This window comes from Vicugna pacos, chromosome 27, assembly GCF_048564905.1.
Source record: "Vicugna pacos chromosome 27, VicPac4, whole genome shotgun sequence".
In the NCBI taxonomy this organism is placed as follows: domain Eukaryota; kingdom Metazoa; phylum Chordata; class Mammalia; order Artiodactyla; family Camelidae; genus Vicugna; species Vicugna pacos.
The window spans coordinates 20546153-20562332 of NC_133013.1; the positions used below are offsets into that span (position 1 = coordinate 20546153).

Consider the following 16180-nt stretch of genomic DNA (forward strand, 5'->3'; position numbering starts at 1 on the left):
AATTGATTGAGTAAGTAAGTGAATGTGTGCTTACCCATCACCTCACATCTTTTGTTTGTGCTCTTCTTTGCCTAAAGCATCCTTTTCCTCCTTTTGGTTATTAACACATAGTTGACCTTGGAAACTCCTTTAAATTTTCATTTCTTTCTTAGAGCATTTGTTGGCAGTTCCTACCCTTTACTAGGTTAGGTGATATTCTTCTATGTTTCTACAGAATGTTGTGAATATACTTTTATGAGAGTGTATTTCATTGTATTGTTTTATTTTTCTATTTCCACAACTGAAACAAAATTTTTGGAGGCATAGATGGTGTCTTTCATCTCTTTGTCCTGTGTCCAACATTACTACTGACATGTGATGGAATGTTAGTATATTTTATTCCATAAATAAATAGATGAATGAATTAATAAATCCCAGTGTTAATTAAAAAAAAAGCCTGCTTGACTATAGTATGGGTCTGTGAGATAGTAAGTATGGGTAATTTTGTGAAGAATATTGAAAGCTATGTTGAAGAATATAGACTTTTTACAAAGAGATTTCTTAAAGTTTTAATTTTTGTTTATTATTTTAAAATGTTTATGTATATATTTTTCAGATATTAGACTTAGTATTTTTCTCCCTTTACCAATTTGCTCTACTTTCTGGGACATTTACTTAAACTTATTTTCCAACTTTCTGAGTATTTTATCTCTCTATTTTTTTTCCTGAGATATTTTTTATTCCTTGAATTATTTTTAAAAAGGCAGTCTATCCCTGATTCTCAGGTGCAGTATCTTTGCTTTTATCTCTAAGCATATAAATAGACTTTTGGGGAGTGAAGTTTTCTTCTCCTTGCATAGTCTCAATTCTTTCCAAATTTCTGTTTTCTGTTCTGTTTTTTGTGACTATATTTGTTACAGAATTATATTATTATATGTTAGAGACTTCTCTAAGAATTTTGGTCATCCTTTTGTTGTTGTTGTTCATATTTAAGGAAAAGAATTGTGACCTTAATTTTAGGGAGATGTGGCTGGCCTATCTCATTGCCTGATGATTTTTTTTAGGTATTTTATTTTGAGCTGTTCTGATTTCTCAGACAAAGATCCTCTGATTTCAGTATTCTAGGAACCAAGTTGGGCAGAAAGCTGGGCAAAAATTGATTTATAGATTTATTTCACTCAAAATTCCAGCAAATTTTTTGTTGTTGTAAATTAAACAAGATTTTTCTAAAATTTATATAGAAAAGCATAGACCATAGAATATCTAAAACAATTTCAGGAAAAAAAAATAGAGTAGAAGGAATCAGTCTACCTGATAGCAAGACTTATACAACTACAGTAATCAAAACTGGTATTGGCAGAGGGATAAACACCTAGATCAATGGGAGAAAATATTTGCAAACCACATATCTGATAAAGGACTGGTATCTATAGTAAGAACTTTTAAAAATAAACAATTAAAAAAACCAAACAACCTAATTAAAAAATGAACAGAAGACCTGAACAGATATTTCACCTAAGAGGATACACAGTTGGCAAATAAGTGCGTGAAAATGTGCTTAACATCATTAGCTCTTAGGCAAATGCAAATTAAAACCATAATGAGGTATTATTACATGCCTATCAGAATAACTTTTTTTTTAAAAAGAAGTGACAACATGAAATGCTGGCGAGAACTCAGAGAAACTGGATCACTCATACATTGGTGGTGAGAATGTGAAATAGTACAGCCACAGGCAGTTTCTTAAAAAAATAAACATGCAACTACCATACAACCCAGCAATTGTTCTCCTGGGCATTTATCCCAGAGAAATAAAGACTTGTTTTCACATGAAAATGTGAATGTTTTTAGCAACTTCACTCATAATATTCAAAAAGTGGAAACAACCCAGATGCCCTTTGTGGGTGAATATAAAGAAACTGTGGTACATCCATACCATGGACTACTACACAGCAGTAAAAAGAAGTGAACCACTTATTCATGCAATGACCTGGGTGAATCTCCAGAGAATTACACTGAAGTACAAAAAGCCATTCTCTGAAGGTTACATACTATGTGATCCTATTTATATAATATCCTTGAAATGACAAATAATACAGGAGTAGAGAACAGATCAGTAACTGCCAGGTATTAAAGAAGAGGTGGGGGTGGGTGGAATGAAGGTACAACTATAAAAGGCAACTTGAGGGATCCCTGAGGTCATGGAAATGTTCTTTATTCTGACTGTATTAATGTAAATATCCTGGTTGTGTTATTGTACCATAGTTTTGCCAGATGTTATCATTAGGGGAAACAGGGTAAAGGATACAGAGGATTTCTTTTCATTATTTCTTACAAATGAATGTGATTTGCAGTTGTTTTAAAATAAAAGATTTAATAAAATACCTAGAAATGCCAGGGAAAATAGGACATACATCTTTTAAAGTAAAGTTGAATGGAGAGCTATTCCATGTTCATGGATAGAAGACTAAATACTGTCAAGATGTCAGTTTTTCCCAACTTGGTCTATAGATTCAATGCAATCTCAGTCAAAATCCTAGCATATTATTTTGTGGATATCAAGAAGGTGATTCTAAAGTTTATGTCGAGAGGCAAAAGACCCAGCATAGTCCACAAAATATTGGAGGAAAATAGTGTCTGAGGATAAAACTACTTGAATTCAAGACTTACTATAAAGCTACAGTAATCAAGACAGTGTAGTGTTGGTTACAGAATAGACAGATCAATGAAACAGAATAGAGAGCCAAGAAATAGCCCTCCATAAATGTACTCAACTGATCTTCAGCAAAGGAACAAAGATAATGCAATGGAGCAAAGACAGTCTCTTCAACAAGTGGTAATGGAAACTATTGAACATCAACATGTAGAAACTGAACCTGAACAAAGACCTTACACTAACTCAAAATATATAACAGAACTAAATATGAAACACAAAACTGTACAACTCCTACAGTTAACCTAGGAGAAAACCTAGCTAACCTTGGATGTGGCAATGACTTTTTGCATACAACACCAAAGGCATGATCCATGGATAAAATAACTGATAAGCTGGACTTCATTAAAATTAAAAACTTCTACTCTGCAAAAGACAATGTCAAGAGAATGAGAAGACAAGCCACAGATTGGGAGAAAATATTTGCAAAAGACGTGTTTGATAAAGGACTCTTACCCAAAATACACAAAGAACTTGTAAAACTCAACAATAAGAAAACAAACAACCCAATTTAAAAATTGGCCAAAGACCATAACAGACACCAGACCAAAGAAGACATATAGATGGCAAATAAGCACATGAAAAGATGCCCCACGTCATATACCATCAGGTAACTGCAAAATTAAAACAATAATGAGAGACTACTATACATCTATTGAAATGGCCAAAATCTGGAACACTGACCACACCAAGTGCTGGTGAGGGTGTGGAGTAATAGAAACTCTCATTCATTGTTGGTGGGAATGCAGCTTTGGAAGATAGTAAGGTGGTTCCTTACAAAACTAAACATACTTTTACTATATGAGTGAGCATTTAGTTCATTGGTATTTGCCCAGAATAGTTGGGCACATGGAGGCCTGCACATGGATGTTTATAGCAGCTTTATTCATAATTGCCAAAACTTGTAAGCAACCAAGATGTCCTTCAGTTAAGTGAATGGATAAATAAAATGTGGTACATCCAGGCAATGGAATATTATTTAACACTAAAAAGACATGGGCTATTAAGTCATAAAAAGTCATGAAGAAAATTTAAGCACACATTACTAAGTGAAAGAAGCCAATCTGAAAAGCCTACATACTGTACAATTCCAGCTATATGACAGTCTGGAAAAGGCAAAACTATGAAGACAATAAAAAGATCAGTGGTTGCCAGGGGTTAAGAGTGGGAGGGATGAGGCGGTAGAGCTCAGAGGATTTTTAGGGCCGTGAAAATACTCTGTACGATACCATAATGATAGATATGTGCCATTATAAATTTGTCCAAACCCATGGAATAGCCAGCTCCAAGAGTGGACCCTAATGTAAACTATGAATTTGGGGTAATTACAGTATGTCAATGTAGGTTCACCAGTTGTAGCAAAGGCACCACTCTGGTGGGGAATGTTGATAAGGGGGAAGCTATGCATGTGTAGGGGCAGGGGATTTATGGGAAATCTCTATTCTTTACTCTCAGTTTTTCTGTGAACCTAAAACTGTTCTAGAAAAAAATTGTCTTAATTTTAAAAAAAAAGTAAAGTTGAACCTAGAAGAAATTAAATGAAATCTACAGAGCTAAAAAACAAAGAGAAACAGAAGGCCACACCAGTAAGTGCAAAACTGATTCTGTGCCTGGAGGTAGGAGTCACTGGTCTCTAGGACTCAGGTTTTTGAGTTTTAATTTCTTCATAGTCACAGGAGATCAAGTCTTCTGTGTATGTGAGGCACACCATGTGACCTCCAGCCCTAATAGAAAGGCAGGGCTATTGAGGTCTATATATTTACTCAACAGGTGGACTAGAAAAAAAAAATAAATAAAAGCCATACACCAACATAGGGAATTTAAATGTCTTGGTCTCAACAGTAAATGAAAAAAAATTTCCCACCTTGGTAACAGTGGACCTACTCTTTTGGCAAGAGTTTCAGGTGCATGTGTATTGAGCTACATATTTTGTATTTATTGAGTTGAATGTATATATCCCATGTGATTGTGGAAGCCTTGGGGGGAGAAATTAATATGAAAAGTAGTCTTGTTCATCCTGAAGTTACTGCAGTAGTAGAAGATATAGAGAGATGGGTCACCAAGCCAGGCTGTAGAGGAATTTTATTCCTGTCAATAGAGCCCTGCTTGTGATAAGCTCACAATCCTAAAATAGACAGTACATAAGGAAATATTTATTATGAGTGAGCACCAGCACGCGCAGCGTTGAATATTTAAGGTAGGAAGGTCATACAGTTATCTAAATTGATGCAAAAGTGGCATTTGATAAGATGAACACATTCATAACTGAAGAAAAATCTCCACAAACTAGGAACAGAGGTGCACTCTCTGAATCTATAGAACGTTCCTGCATTTTCTTGGGAATTCGAAAATTGCATCTCTTAGGGAGTGATGGAAATGTTAGCTGTCTTGATTGTGGTAGTGGCTTCACTGGTATATATACATCTATCAAAACTCATCAACTTGTACATCTGAAGTATGTGTAGTTTACTGTCCAGGAACCATACCACAATAAAGGTGTTTAAAAAAAAAAGAATACATCCACATTATGGAAAATAAGACCATGTTTTTTTTTAAAGAATGTTACTGCATTTTCTTTACCATTAGATATGAGGTAAGAACCCCTGCTGTCATTGTATATTCATTATTGTACCCGAGGTCCCATCAGTGTAACAAGGGAAGAAAAAGATATATAAAGTATAACAATTATTATTAGTATTCATAGACTACCTGATTGTCTAGATAGAACATCCAAGAGTATCTACACATGACATAACAGGACTCATGAAAGAGTTCATTAAAATTATTGGAAACAAAATTAATGGACAAATAACAACTATATTCTTACACGGTAGCCAAAACTAATGAGAAAGCAAAATTTCAAAAAGACACCATTGATACTACCTACGAAATATAAGGTTCTTTGTAACAAATTTAGTAAAAGATGTACAAGGCCTTTATAAAATACTTAAAAGCTCACCTAAGTGGAGCTGTATAGTATGTTCATAAATAGGACATCTCCATATCATAAAATGCCAATTTCTCCTAAATTAGTATTTTAAATAAGTGTAATTTCAATCCTAAGAGTCATATGGAAATGCAAAGATAATGGGAACAATTTTGAAGGAGCAGGAAATAGAAGACTTGCCCAGACACTAACATTAAAAAGAAATTTAACTATAGTAATAGCATGGGTACCAATAGGCCAATGTAGCAGAATCAAGAGCCCAGAAAGAGAAACATGCATAGACGGGATTTTGATATATTTTCAAAATGGCATTAAAAATTTGTGGAATTACACCTGAAGCTAATATAATGTTACATGTCAATCATGCCTCAATTAAAAAATTATGGAGAAAGGATGAATATTTAATACATGGGGTTCAAATATGATTATTAGTATCCAAAGGAAAAGCATTAGCAAATGTCAAGCCGTATAAAGAATAAATTTCAGATGGATTAAAGTCCACTAATGAAAAGCAAATCTTGAAAACATTTAGAAGGACATACAGGAGAATATCTGTATGATCTCTGGGTAGTGAATGATTCCTTAACTAAGACACAGAGGACTTAAATTACAAATATAAATTCGAGCAGGCTAAACAAACACTTTCCATAGCATAAAAATATACACTGTAAATCGAAAGAAAAGCGTAGAGTGGGAGAAATTCTTGATAATGAATATAACCAATAAGAGATTAGTGTCTGAGCTATTTAAATAACTTCTACAATAAAACAAAAGTAAAGCACACTGGTAGAAGAATGGGCAAAGGAGGTGAGCAAGAAATTGATAGAAGGGGAAACTGCATAGTCTAAAAGAAATGAAAATATTCACCTCACCAACAGCAAAGTGCAAAAGAATACAAAGTGAGATGCTTCATATTCTTCAGACTGGGAAACTTTTTAAAGTATAAAAATGCTAACTATTGACCTAGGTGTGTATAAAACAAGAACTTTACTGCACTACTGATGGGGGTGGAAATTGGTATTCTCACTTTACAGAGCACTTTGTCATTATCTGGTAATAGTGAAGCTGTAAATGCCCACAACAGAACAGTTCCACTGGAGTATGTATCTCGGAGAAATGTGTGCAGATGTGCCTTAAGTGATAATATAAGATTGCTCGCTGCAGAACCGACCTAAATCTTTACAGACTTTCAGGAAAATTGATCAATAAAAAATAAAAAGAATTGATACATAAATTGGGGTGTATTTATAAATTAGATTACTCTAGAGCCATAAAAATGAATGAATTAGAGTTGCATCTGTCAACATGGATACTCTCAAAAACAGTGTTGGGACAAAAAAATAAATCAGTCCCTGGAAGATTATAGAAACTATGATCCCTTTAACTTAGTCACCTCTAACGAAGGGGAGGGAGGCAGGGGAATAGAAATGAGGAGCTTGGCAGGAGCTTCTCCATATTTGTAATGATACATTTCTTAAAAATAAATCCGAAGAAAACTTTTAAGAAATGATGGAGCTTACTGGCATGTACATGAGTTTGCATCATTCTCCTTACTATTTTTTTTGGACTTAAAACGTTTCATAATAAACTAATTGTGGGGACTCAAAAACAGTTCTGTTCTAAATATTGCTACTATATTTCCAATTACCATTCCTGGAATACTGCTTGTGTAACTCTTTTCATGTTTTAGGACTTATGTAGTGTTCTTTATAGTCTATTTACATACAAATCTTAATCTGTATTTTAAAGTTTGCTTTCAGGACTGAGAATCTCCAATTTTTTGCTTGCTCCCTGAGCTCATCTAATATGAATATATATCCAAAGCTAGGGGAAATCCTAAACCAAATATAAGAAAAAAAATCAAATGAAAGAACAGTATATTCTGAGGTATTAACAGTAAGACAAGTGTATGGTGAGGTGATAAATGTTCTTCCTCTGGCTTGGTTGCTGGCGTAAGGCCAGGTCTGCGGTGCACCCACTCTTTCCGTGACTCCGATAGGAAACAGGGCCAGTAACATTATTTCTCTGCATAAAAATTAAATTAGATTAATTCGAAGGAGGGGTGGCAGGGTCGTTAATAATTCTCTCATTCCTGCTCTCTACCTTTTAGGCAGCCCCAAACCTTATGTACTCACTCCCACGTTGGGAAGTTTCCCTGTAATCTTGGAAGTACTCTGACATTCTTAAGAAGGAAACCTACTTCCCTTGGAAAGCTTATCAGGTCTCTTTACCCTTGAACAGCCTTAAAGACTCATTAAATCTTCATAAATATTGAGCTCTTGTGGTCGATGTTTCTTGGAAGAGGAATATGGAGGTGGTTACATTAAAAAAAACAAACAAAAAGCTATCCTAGGGCCTTAGAAAGCACTTGTCTGTTGATCAGCGTGCTCCTTTAAATTCATGATTTAGGAAAGGGTGTGAGTGTGGCTATTTTGCTCATTTATTCCTTTGGACAAAGTTATTTCAGAATTTGATTACATTTAAATACACAGTCAGTTCTTTTGCAGTGCACACCATACGCCAGCCAGAATGTCTCTTTCTCCTGCAGAAATTTGCAATTTGATATTCTAGTCAAGTGCCAACCATGGGGAAGACAGGTTTAAGTTAACTACTATTTTTTAAAAAATGATATTTTTTTTTCTTCAAAACATGCTTCTCAGTTTTTAAGACACTAGTATTTGAGTCAATATATCAGCAAATGAATGTAATAAATTATAGTGCTATAAACTCCAGGGAAATTTTGTTAATGTTTTTAATGTAGCCTCTTGTGGAATCAACATATGTTTTTTATATATTCATAAATTTATGACTTCAGAAATCTTTAGTTTCAGGGTGTTATGAATGTTGTAATGGATAGAAAATACATAATTGTGAAATGATGTTCTTGAATTTTCATATACTCTTGATAACCATTAGCTCTTACAAATAATAATTAGAATGAAATTAAAAACTTGGAAGTAATATTCCTGCAGCTCAGATGCTTTGAGCTAAAGGAATTATTTCCAGAATAAGCTGGCAGGTTCCTGCTTGGGGAATTAGGACTCCAGTGTCCTTAACTTTAAAATAACTTGCATTTCATTTTATGCCTGTTCCATAAAGTGGTCATTCATTTTCATACTAAATTGTAACCAAAGCCTGCCACATCAGTGGAGGCCAGTCAGTGGGTTCAGTGTGTGTTAGGTTGGACAGAGTGCAGCAGAACGTTAAAAATGTCCACCAGGTGGTCGGGTTACAAAAACCTTACTACCGACTTGTTAAGAGAATTGGGAGATAATCATCCTGCATCTTTGTATCCACATCCCGGTGCACCACAAAGAGTAGTTGGAGAAGGAACGAGTCCCAGATGGTACTTTATATTTTGAGAATTCATGAAATAAAATGCTCCCTTTCCCTGTCACTTTGCTGCAGTTGTAGTGGGATTTGTAGTGAAGATGTACTTATGTTTTAGGTTCAGATTTTCAGGCACAACACTCACAATGCAAGTTCGTGCCTCGCAGCTAACATAGCAGGTGGGGTATAGACCACGACCAAATAGCATACACAGCAGACCTGAGACACAGCTACCAGCTGCCATTGGCAAATATATTCTTTCCCTTTAGTGTTAAATTTTGCAAAGTTAGTTTTGTTTTTCATTTGAACAACCAAAGTTAAACAATTACCAAAAGTGCATCTGAAAAATTATTTCTGAAGTTCTCACACACTTTTAAAGAAAATGTCATTCTTTTTAAGTTTCAACAGTTTTTGTATTCCAGTATTTAGATCAATTCAAATACTCTCTTAAACCATGTCTTTGTAATCTACCTGCCCCCTTGAAATTAGAACTGAAAGCCTTTTAGGGTTGTAAGTCAGCATGATACAAAAAGATTTTGGTTATCACTTCCCTAATATGTTAGCTGCTTTCCTCAACTGGGGCTTTTCCAAAGTAAGCAGAGTACTTTAAATTACCCTTTCACTTTTTCTGTAATTTATTTTCTTCCTTCATCCACACATAATAAGCACAATGAAATAAGCCGTGTAAGTCAATGACCTTGTCCACTGGCATAGCTGTTGTTCCCAAGAGAATGGAGTCACATCCCTTTGACCAAGAGAGAGACTTCTCCACCCTAATAAATTTTGCCTGTGAGACTCCCAGTTTGGTGCTTCTGGAATGTCTAAAATTTAATGTAGCCCTGTTGAGAGTTTAATAAATTTCCAAGTACTGTAACTATGATGAGTCACAAAGATGGAAATACACAGTGTTACAGAATACTAAAACTGGGTCAGTCTACTGTGATAATCTAGGAAGAGGCTCTAAACTAAAAGTCAGGAGAACTATATGAAAAAGGGGCAATTAATTGGACACCTCATCTGTCTTCCAGTTCAGAAATTTAACTATTATTTAGACAATGCTTTTGGAGCAGGCTGTAATGCTGTTCTTTTCACCCCAAAATGTCTTTCTCCCATATGCCCTCTGAATCCTGTTAGGGGTTTCACCTCCCAGAAAACACGAAGATGTGAAGAGACTGGGGTACATCCTGCAAATGGAACAGGAAGTATGGTATGGGATGTAGGTGGTGGAGGGTGAGTTTGAGAAGGGTTGCAAAAAAAGAACAAGTAGAATCAAAAGTGTATCAGATAATAAACTACAAAATGGTTACTATGGAAAAAGAAAATCAGTCATGTGAAGGGCTGGCTATGGATTTCTTAGAAGTATAAGAGAAGGTCAAGTCAATGAGATGTATATCAGAGAAAATCATAGATCAGAAAGGAAATAATAAGAGCTGAGAAAAGGACCTCTAACTTAAGAATGACAAGTGTTCTTAGAACAAAGGCAGTCATCAAAATTATAATCTGAGAATAATATACAGCACTGCCAATAAAGACCTCGAGTCTTCCAGTCAAAGCCAAGGGACCCACCATTTTCTGCCCAAACTGATTAAACACACAACTAGATACATCCTGACTACAATTTTTACTTCAAATACTAACAAAACAAAACAACACTATAAGCTTCCAGGCAGAAAAATAAAACACACAGACAAAAGAATAAAAATCAGACTTCTTTGCAAATCTAAATGTCAAAGGTCAATGAAGGATATCTACAGTTTTGAGAGGAAAAACGGTCATGAAAAAGGTAATATATCTTGCTGCATTGCCTTTTCTATGTGAAAAGTAAAGTTCAGTAGTATGGCAGATATTTATCCTTCTTGAAAAAACAACCAGTCAAATAATACTTAGCCGACCAAGAGTTAAAGCCTCACAAATGAAAAAGTCACATGATCAAAGGACTGGCATTTTTCAGCCACTTCTTGACATATATTCTAAATGTGAACTAAAGTGAGAGCATAAAGTTGTTCAGCAAAGCATTATTGTGTTATATAAAAAAAGCAGACTCAGTAATCCCACCTCTCAGTATTTACCCAAGAGAAATGAAAATTTATGTTCCCACAAGACCTGTACGTGAATGTTTACAGCATTTTTGTACATAATTGCTAAAAACAGGACATCACCCAAATATCCAGTTGGTGAATGGATAAATAAACTGTCGTATATACACATAACAGAATACTACTCAGCAATTAAAAAGGGGCAAAGTGCAGATACACGCGGCAATATAGGTGGATTTTGTGTGTATCATGTTAAGTGAAAGGAGTCAGTCCCAGAAAACTACAAATTGTATAATTCCATTTATATAACATTCTGGAAAAGGCAAAATTACTGGAGCAGGAAAAAAAAAAATCAGTAGTTGCCCAGGGCTGAGAGTGCGGGGAAGTTGGGCTACAAGTGGGCAGGGTGAGGGCTTTTATGGGTGATGAAGCTGTTCCACATACTGATTGGGGTAGTGCTTACACAGCTGTATGGGTTTGTCAAAACTCATGAAATCATAGACCTCTGCAAAGTGAATTTTACTTTATGTAAATATTTAAACTAGGGGAAAAGAAGAGGCAGCATAGAGAACCACAAAAGGTAACGTCTATACAACAATGTGAATATACTTACAATACTGAATGGTATACTTAAAAGTGATTAGAATGGTAAATTTTATATTACATGTATTTTACCACAAGTAAAAAAAATAAATTCAAAACTATAAGAAAAGCAATGTCTGTGTAATGGACTATTATGTAGTCACTAAACAATTTTTCAAAGAAATTATTAATAAAATGGAAACATGGTTATAATATTAGATTAAAACGAATACAAAGTTGAATGGCAGCATGATTTCACATCTGTAGATGTCATGGCAGAAATACTGGAAGATTAAATGCCAAAATATTAAAGGTAAAGCTCTCAATGATAGGATTATAAATGATTGATTTCCCTCCTTTATACTTCCTGGGTGCATTGTTAGTTTTCACTTACTCTTTTTGTAATTAATAAAACAGCCCACACAGAAAGTATGTACAATGAGTTATGTATGGCTGAAATAAACTTGTTCAGTTGTTTCATTTAAGCTTATCTTCAAATCACACCAGCAAAAAATGACCTCCTCAGATCCACTTTTTAAAAGTTCTGTTCTTCCAGGACTGTTTTAAAATTAATAAAATAGTCATGATTGACTTAACTCAAGATGGTGAGTTAAGCCTGTGTTTAGCTTTTCTTACTCCAGATTTGCCATTGAATTGACCAGAAAAACCCAAAAGGTAGAAACATATAAACTCCATGGAAAAATTGGAAAAGGTACCATTTATAGAAGTTATCTTTAAGGAGTTAATGTAAACTATAGAGCACCGCTGAGGAAACAACACACTAGATGGAATTCCAAACACCCAAAAGGAAAGTTTGCCTGGAAAATGAGTGGTGAGGTCCCAGAGCAAGTGGCTAGTGGGGAGGACAGCGTATGTGGCAGTCATCCTTGGAGGATTCTCGGGCCTATATGTATAGGAGTATATGGCTTCAGACTCTATCTGTATTGGTATCCTAAGAAAACCACCCAATTAAAAATAGAGTTACCATATGATCCAGCAATCCCACTCCTGGGCATATATGTGGAAAAGATGAAAACTCTAATTCAAAAAGATACATGCACCCCAATATTTATAGCAGCACTATTTACAATAGCCAAGACATGGACGCAACTTAAATGTCCATCTACAAATGACTGGGTAAAGAAGATGTGGTATATATATAATGGAATACTACTCAGCCATAAAAAGAATGAAATATTGCCATTTGCAGCAAAGTGGATGGACCTAGAGATTGTCATACTAAGTGAAGTCAGTCAGACAAAGACAAATATCATATGATATCACTTCTATGTGGAATCTAAAATATCATACAAATGAACTTATTTGCAGAACAGAAATAGACATACAGACATAGAAAGCAAACTTATGATTACCAAAAGGGTAAGCAAGGAGAGAGATAAATTAGGAGTTTGGGATTAGTAGATACATACCACTATATATAAAATAGATAAAGAACAAGAAACTACTGTATAGCACAGGGAACTATATTCAGTATCCTGTAATATCTTGTAATAACCTACAATGGACAAGAATCTGAAAAAGGGCACATATACGACTAAGTCGCTTTGCTGTACATCTAAAACTAAAACATTGTAAATCTTCAAAATGCTTCCCCCCCAAGAAAGAATAACACCCCAACACTATTTTTGTGGCATCCATTTATTAAGGCCAGTGGCTGCAATAAAACATAAGCATTGCCTCAAGCAAATTTCTGACAGAGACAATTGTATTGATCAGAGAGGAAAGTCATGGAGGGCCCAGCGAACTTGGGTGACCTCAGTAAGTGAGGAAGAGAAATTCCCCGACAGGGACGTTCTACACAGATGTTTCTGTCCATAGCTTTCCCTTCTTTTTCATAGGAAAAAAATGCATATGGACACATTACACACACACACACATATATACAGGCACACACACTACATTAATTTCAGTGGTTATGTATGGACCCTGGGGTAAAAACTGTGCTTAAATAATATTACTACATTACTTCAATTAAAGAATTCATTCTCTATTTAAAGTGACACTTTCATGAGACTTTTTGGCCTTCAGTCCTTGTAAGTTATTTCTTTTCATTTAAACTTTGAATCTTTGAGATAACCAGTGCCTGATTTTCATTTATTAATTTTTTTTTTTTTTTTGCTGCTTGTAACTTCCAGGAAATCATTATTTTCTTTTCTCCCTCAGGAATTGTGAAGGGCAGAATATTCGATACAAGACATGCAGCAATCATGTAAGTTCTGTAATGAAAACATATAATCTAATCAAGTGTGTTCATGTTTTAAGTTATAATATATACCATAAAGCTAATAGCCTCTTGGTACTCTTTGTGGAAAATCTGAATATTTGTTTAATTGACAACAGCTTTTGTATATCTCATCCCTTCCATTTATACTACCTTTTTAGGCCATTTCACATTTATGATCTAATTTGGTAAGTGTCTAATAAATTATGAATTCATAGAAACAATACATCATACCTGTAAATGCCTTTGAAGCTCAAAGTGCTCTTACGTACAGTATCTCATCTGACCCTCGCATCTGTCTCCGAGATGGCTGGCGCACGAGGCGTGGTTATTTCTCTTTTTCTGGTGAGGGGACTGGAGCTGAGGGAAGTGAAATGACTTTCCAAAGGCCGCACAGGAAGAGTATAGACTTGAACTTGTCTAGTGCTGCTTCTCCTGATCTTTCAAACCACCTGTCCTGCCCCCTGCAGAATGTGTTAAGGAGTACTGTAGGTGACACAAGAAGATTGCACAAAAGGAAGGGTTTATACACCTCTTTTCCTACAGTGATCAGTACAAACAAAAAAGAAAATTCAGATACACCAATGTGCCATGCAAAATAAATGTCAGAAGGAACCAGCCCTGTATTCCACACAAAAGATGCCCTTTGTTAGTCATATATACCTGAATCAAAATGACAGGAATTAAAAGGAAATTCTGAAACTCTGGAGATCAAAGTGAAGTTTCGGATTTCTTTAAAAATCCATTTTTTCCCTCAATTTGCTGAAACTCGTTTATTTTAAATGTTTCACTAACTGAGGAGCTTTGTCCCTCTCTCTTCCTTCTCTGTGCTGGGCAAGCATTTCTGTTCTCCTGACCCAGCCTTTTCTTGGCGGGTGGCTGCAGGCTCTCGACTTGGGTAGGGGAGAGTAGGCAGTGTTAGCAAGGCCTTTTGTCTCTGGGGCCCAAGCTCCAGTCTGTTTTCAGCCTATTTTTTATCAATGACAAAGCAGGAATGTTTACCTTGATCTTTCAAACTTGGGTGGGAAAAATGAGTGCTCGTTTACTGGGCACTTAGACCCCAGTACCACCCAGCCCTGGAGTAGCTGGATTTACGTCCACTACGTCCTAGGAGAAATTTTGGGAGACAAAGCAAATCAATTTCACATGTCCTATGACAAACAGGATGGACTTGGGATCTCAAAAGACACACGTGTGCTTGGTGCTCAGTTAAATGAGCTGGAAGTCCAGGTGAGGATGAAGGAGGGAGAGAGACTGACGCGAGCACAGACGAAGGCGGACATTCAGGCACACGGTCTGGCCTGCCTTCTCCAGCTAGCACGTGAGCGCATTAGCAGCCAGAGGATTTTATGCACAAGGCTTTTACATCAACTACTTTTTGCCTGGGTCCACTTTAGTTTTTAATTGCTGCTGTAAAAAATTACCACACACTTGGCTTAAAGCAACACATTATCTTATAGTTTTGGAGGTCAGAAGTCTGATACGGGTCTCAGTGGGCTAAAATTAAGGTGTCGGCTGGGCTGCATTCCTCCTGGAGGCTCTAGGGAGAATCTGTTCCTTGTCTTTTCCAGCTTCCAGAGGCTTCCTGCATTCCTTGGCTTGTGGCCCCGTTTTCCATCTTCAAAGCCAGCAACATTGTATCGCTCTGACCATTTTTCTGTAGTCACATCTGCCTGTGATCAGAGCTGAGTGAGGTTCGCCCACCTGGATCGTCCAGGATAATCTCCCCGTCTCAGCGTCCTTAACCTTAGTCAAGGGACGCCTTGTGCAAAGTCCCTCTTGCCACGTAAGGTGATATATTCACAGGATCTAGGGATTAGGTTGTGAACATCTTTGGGGAGGGTGCATTATTCTGATTAGCACAATGGGACAGCTCGTCTTCTCAGGCACACTGGCCTGGCAACTTCCTTGCCGTCACTCCAGAACAAATTTCACAACACTGTGCTATCCAGTATGCTATTCAATACTCTGTGAAGCTATCGAGAGGAGTTCATTTTAAGTGCCCAGATCAAGATATTACATTCTGAGATTTCATTCTAGGGTTTGTCCGTGTGTGTCACTCTGCTCTGGCTAATTCCAAAAGGCATCTCTTCAACACAAACGTTATAAGGGTCTAGGAGTGTCGTGTCATATAGTGTAGAGATAAAATGTAATCTACTAAAAGTGGTGCATCTAAGTTGCAGTGGTTAGGACTTCGGTGTACTTGAGTGAAGATCTGATGCCCCTGAGGCTCTGGGTCTCAGGAGTCGTTGTGGTCTCTACCTGACGGCCACTCAGAGGATTCTGCAGAAACCTTTGCCACTGCTAGGCTGCTGAGAAATGGATGCTTAGGAGGTAGGAGCTAGCAGGGA

The 16180-nt window shown here is 36.3% G+C and overlaps 1 protein-coding gene across 1 annotated transcript in view; it reads left to right on the forward strand.

The window, feature by feature from the left end:
- Positions 1-16180, forward strand: part of ADAMTSL3 (ADAMTS like 3) — a 259617-nt gene that overhangs the window by 85406 nt on the left and 158031 nt on the right. The window contains exon 5 of the mRNA XM_072950888.1: positions 13772-13817. Within this exon, the coding sequence (XP_072806989.1) occupies positions 13772-13817 (46 nt within the window). The remainder of the gene's footprint in view (positions 1-13771; positions 13818-16180) is intronic.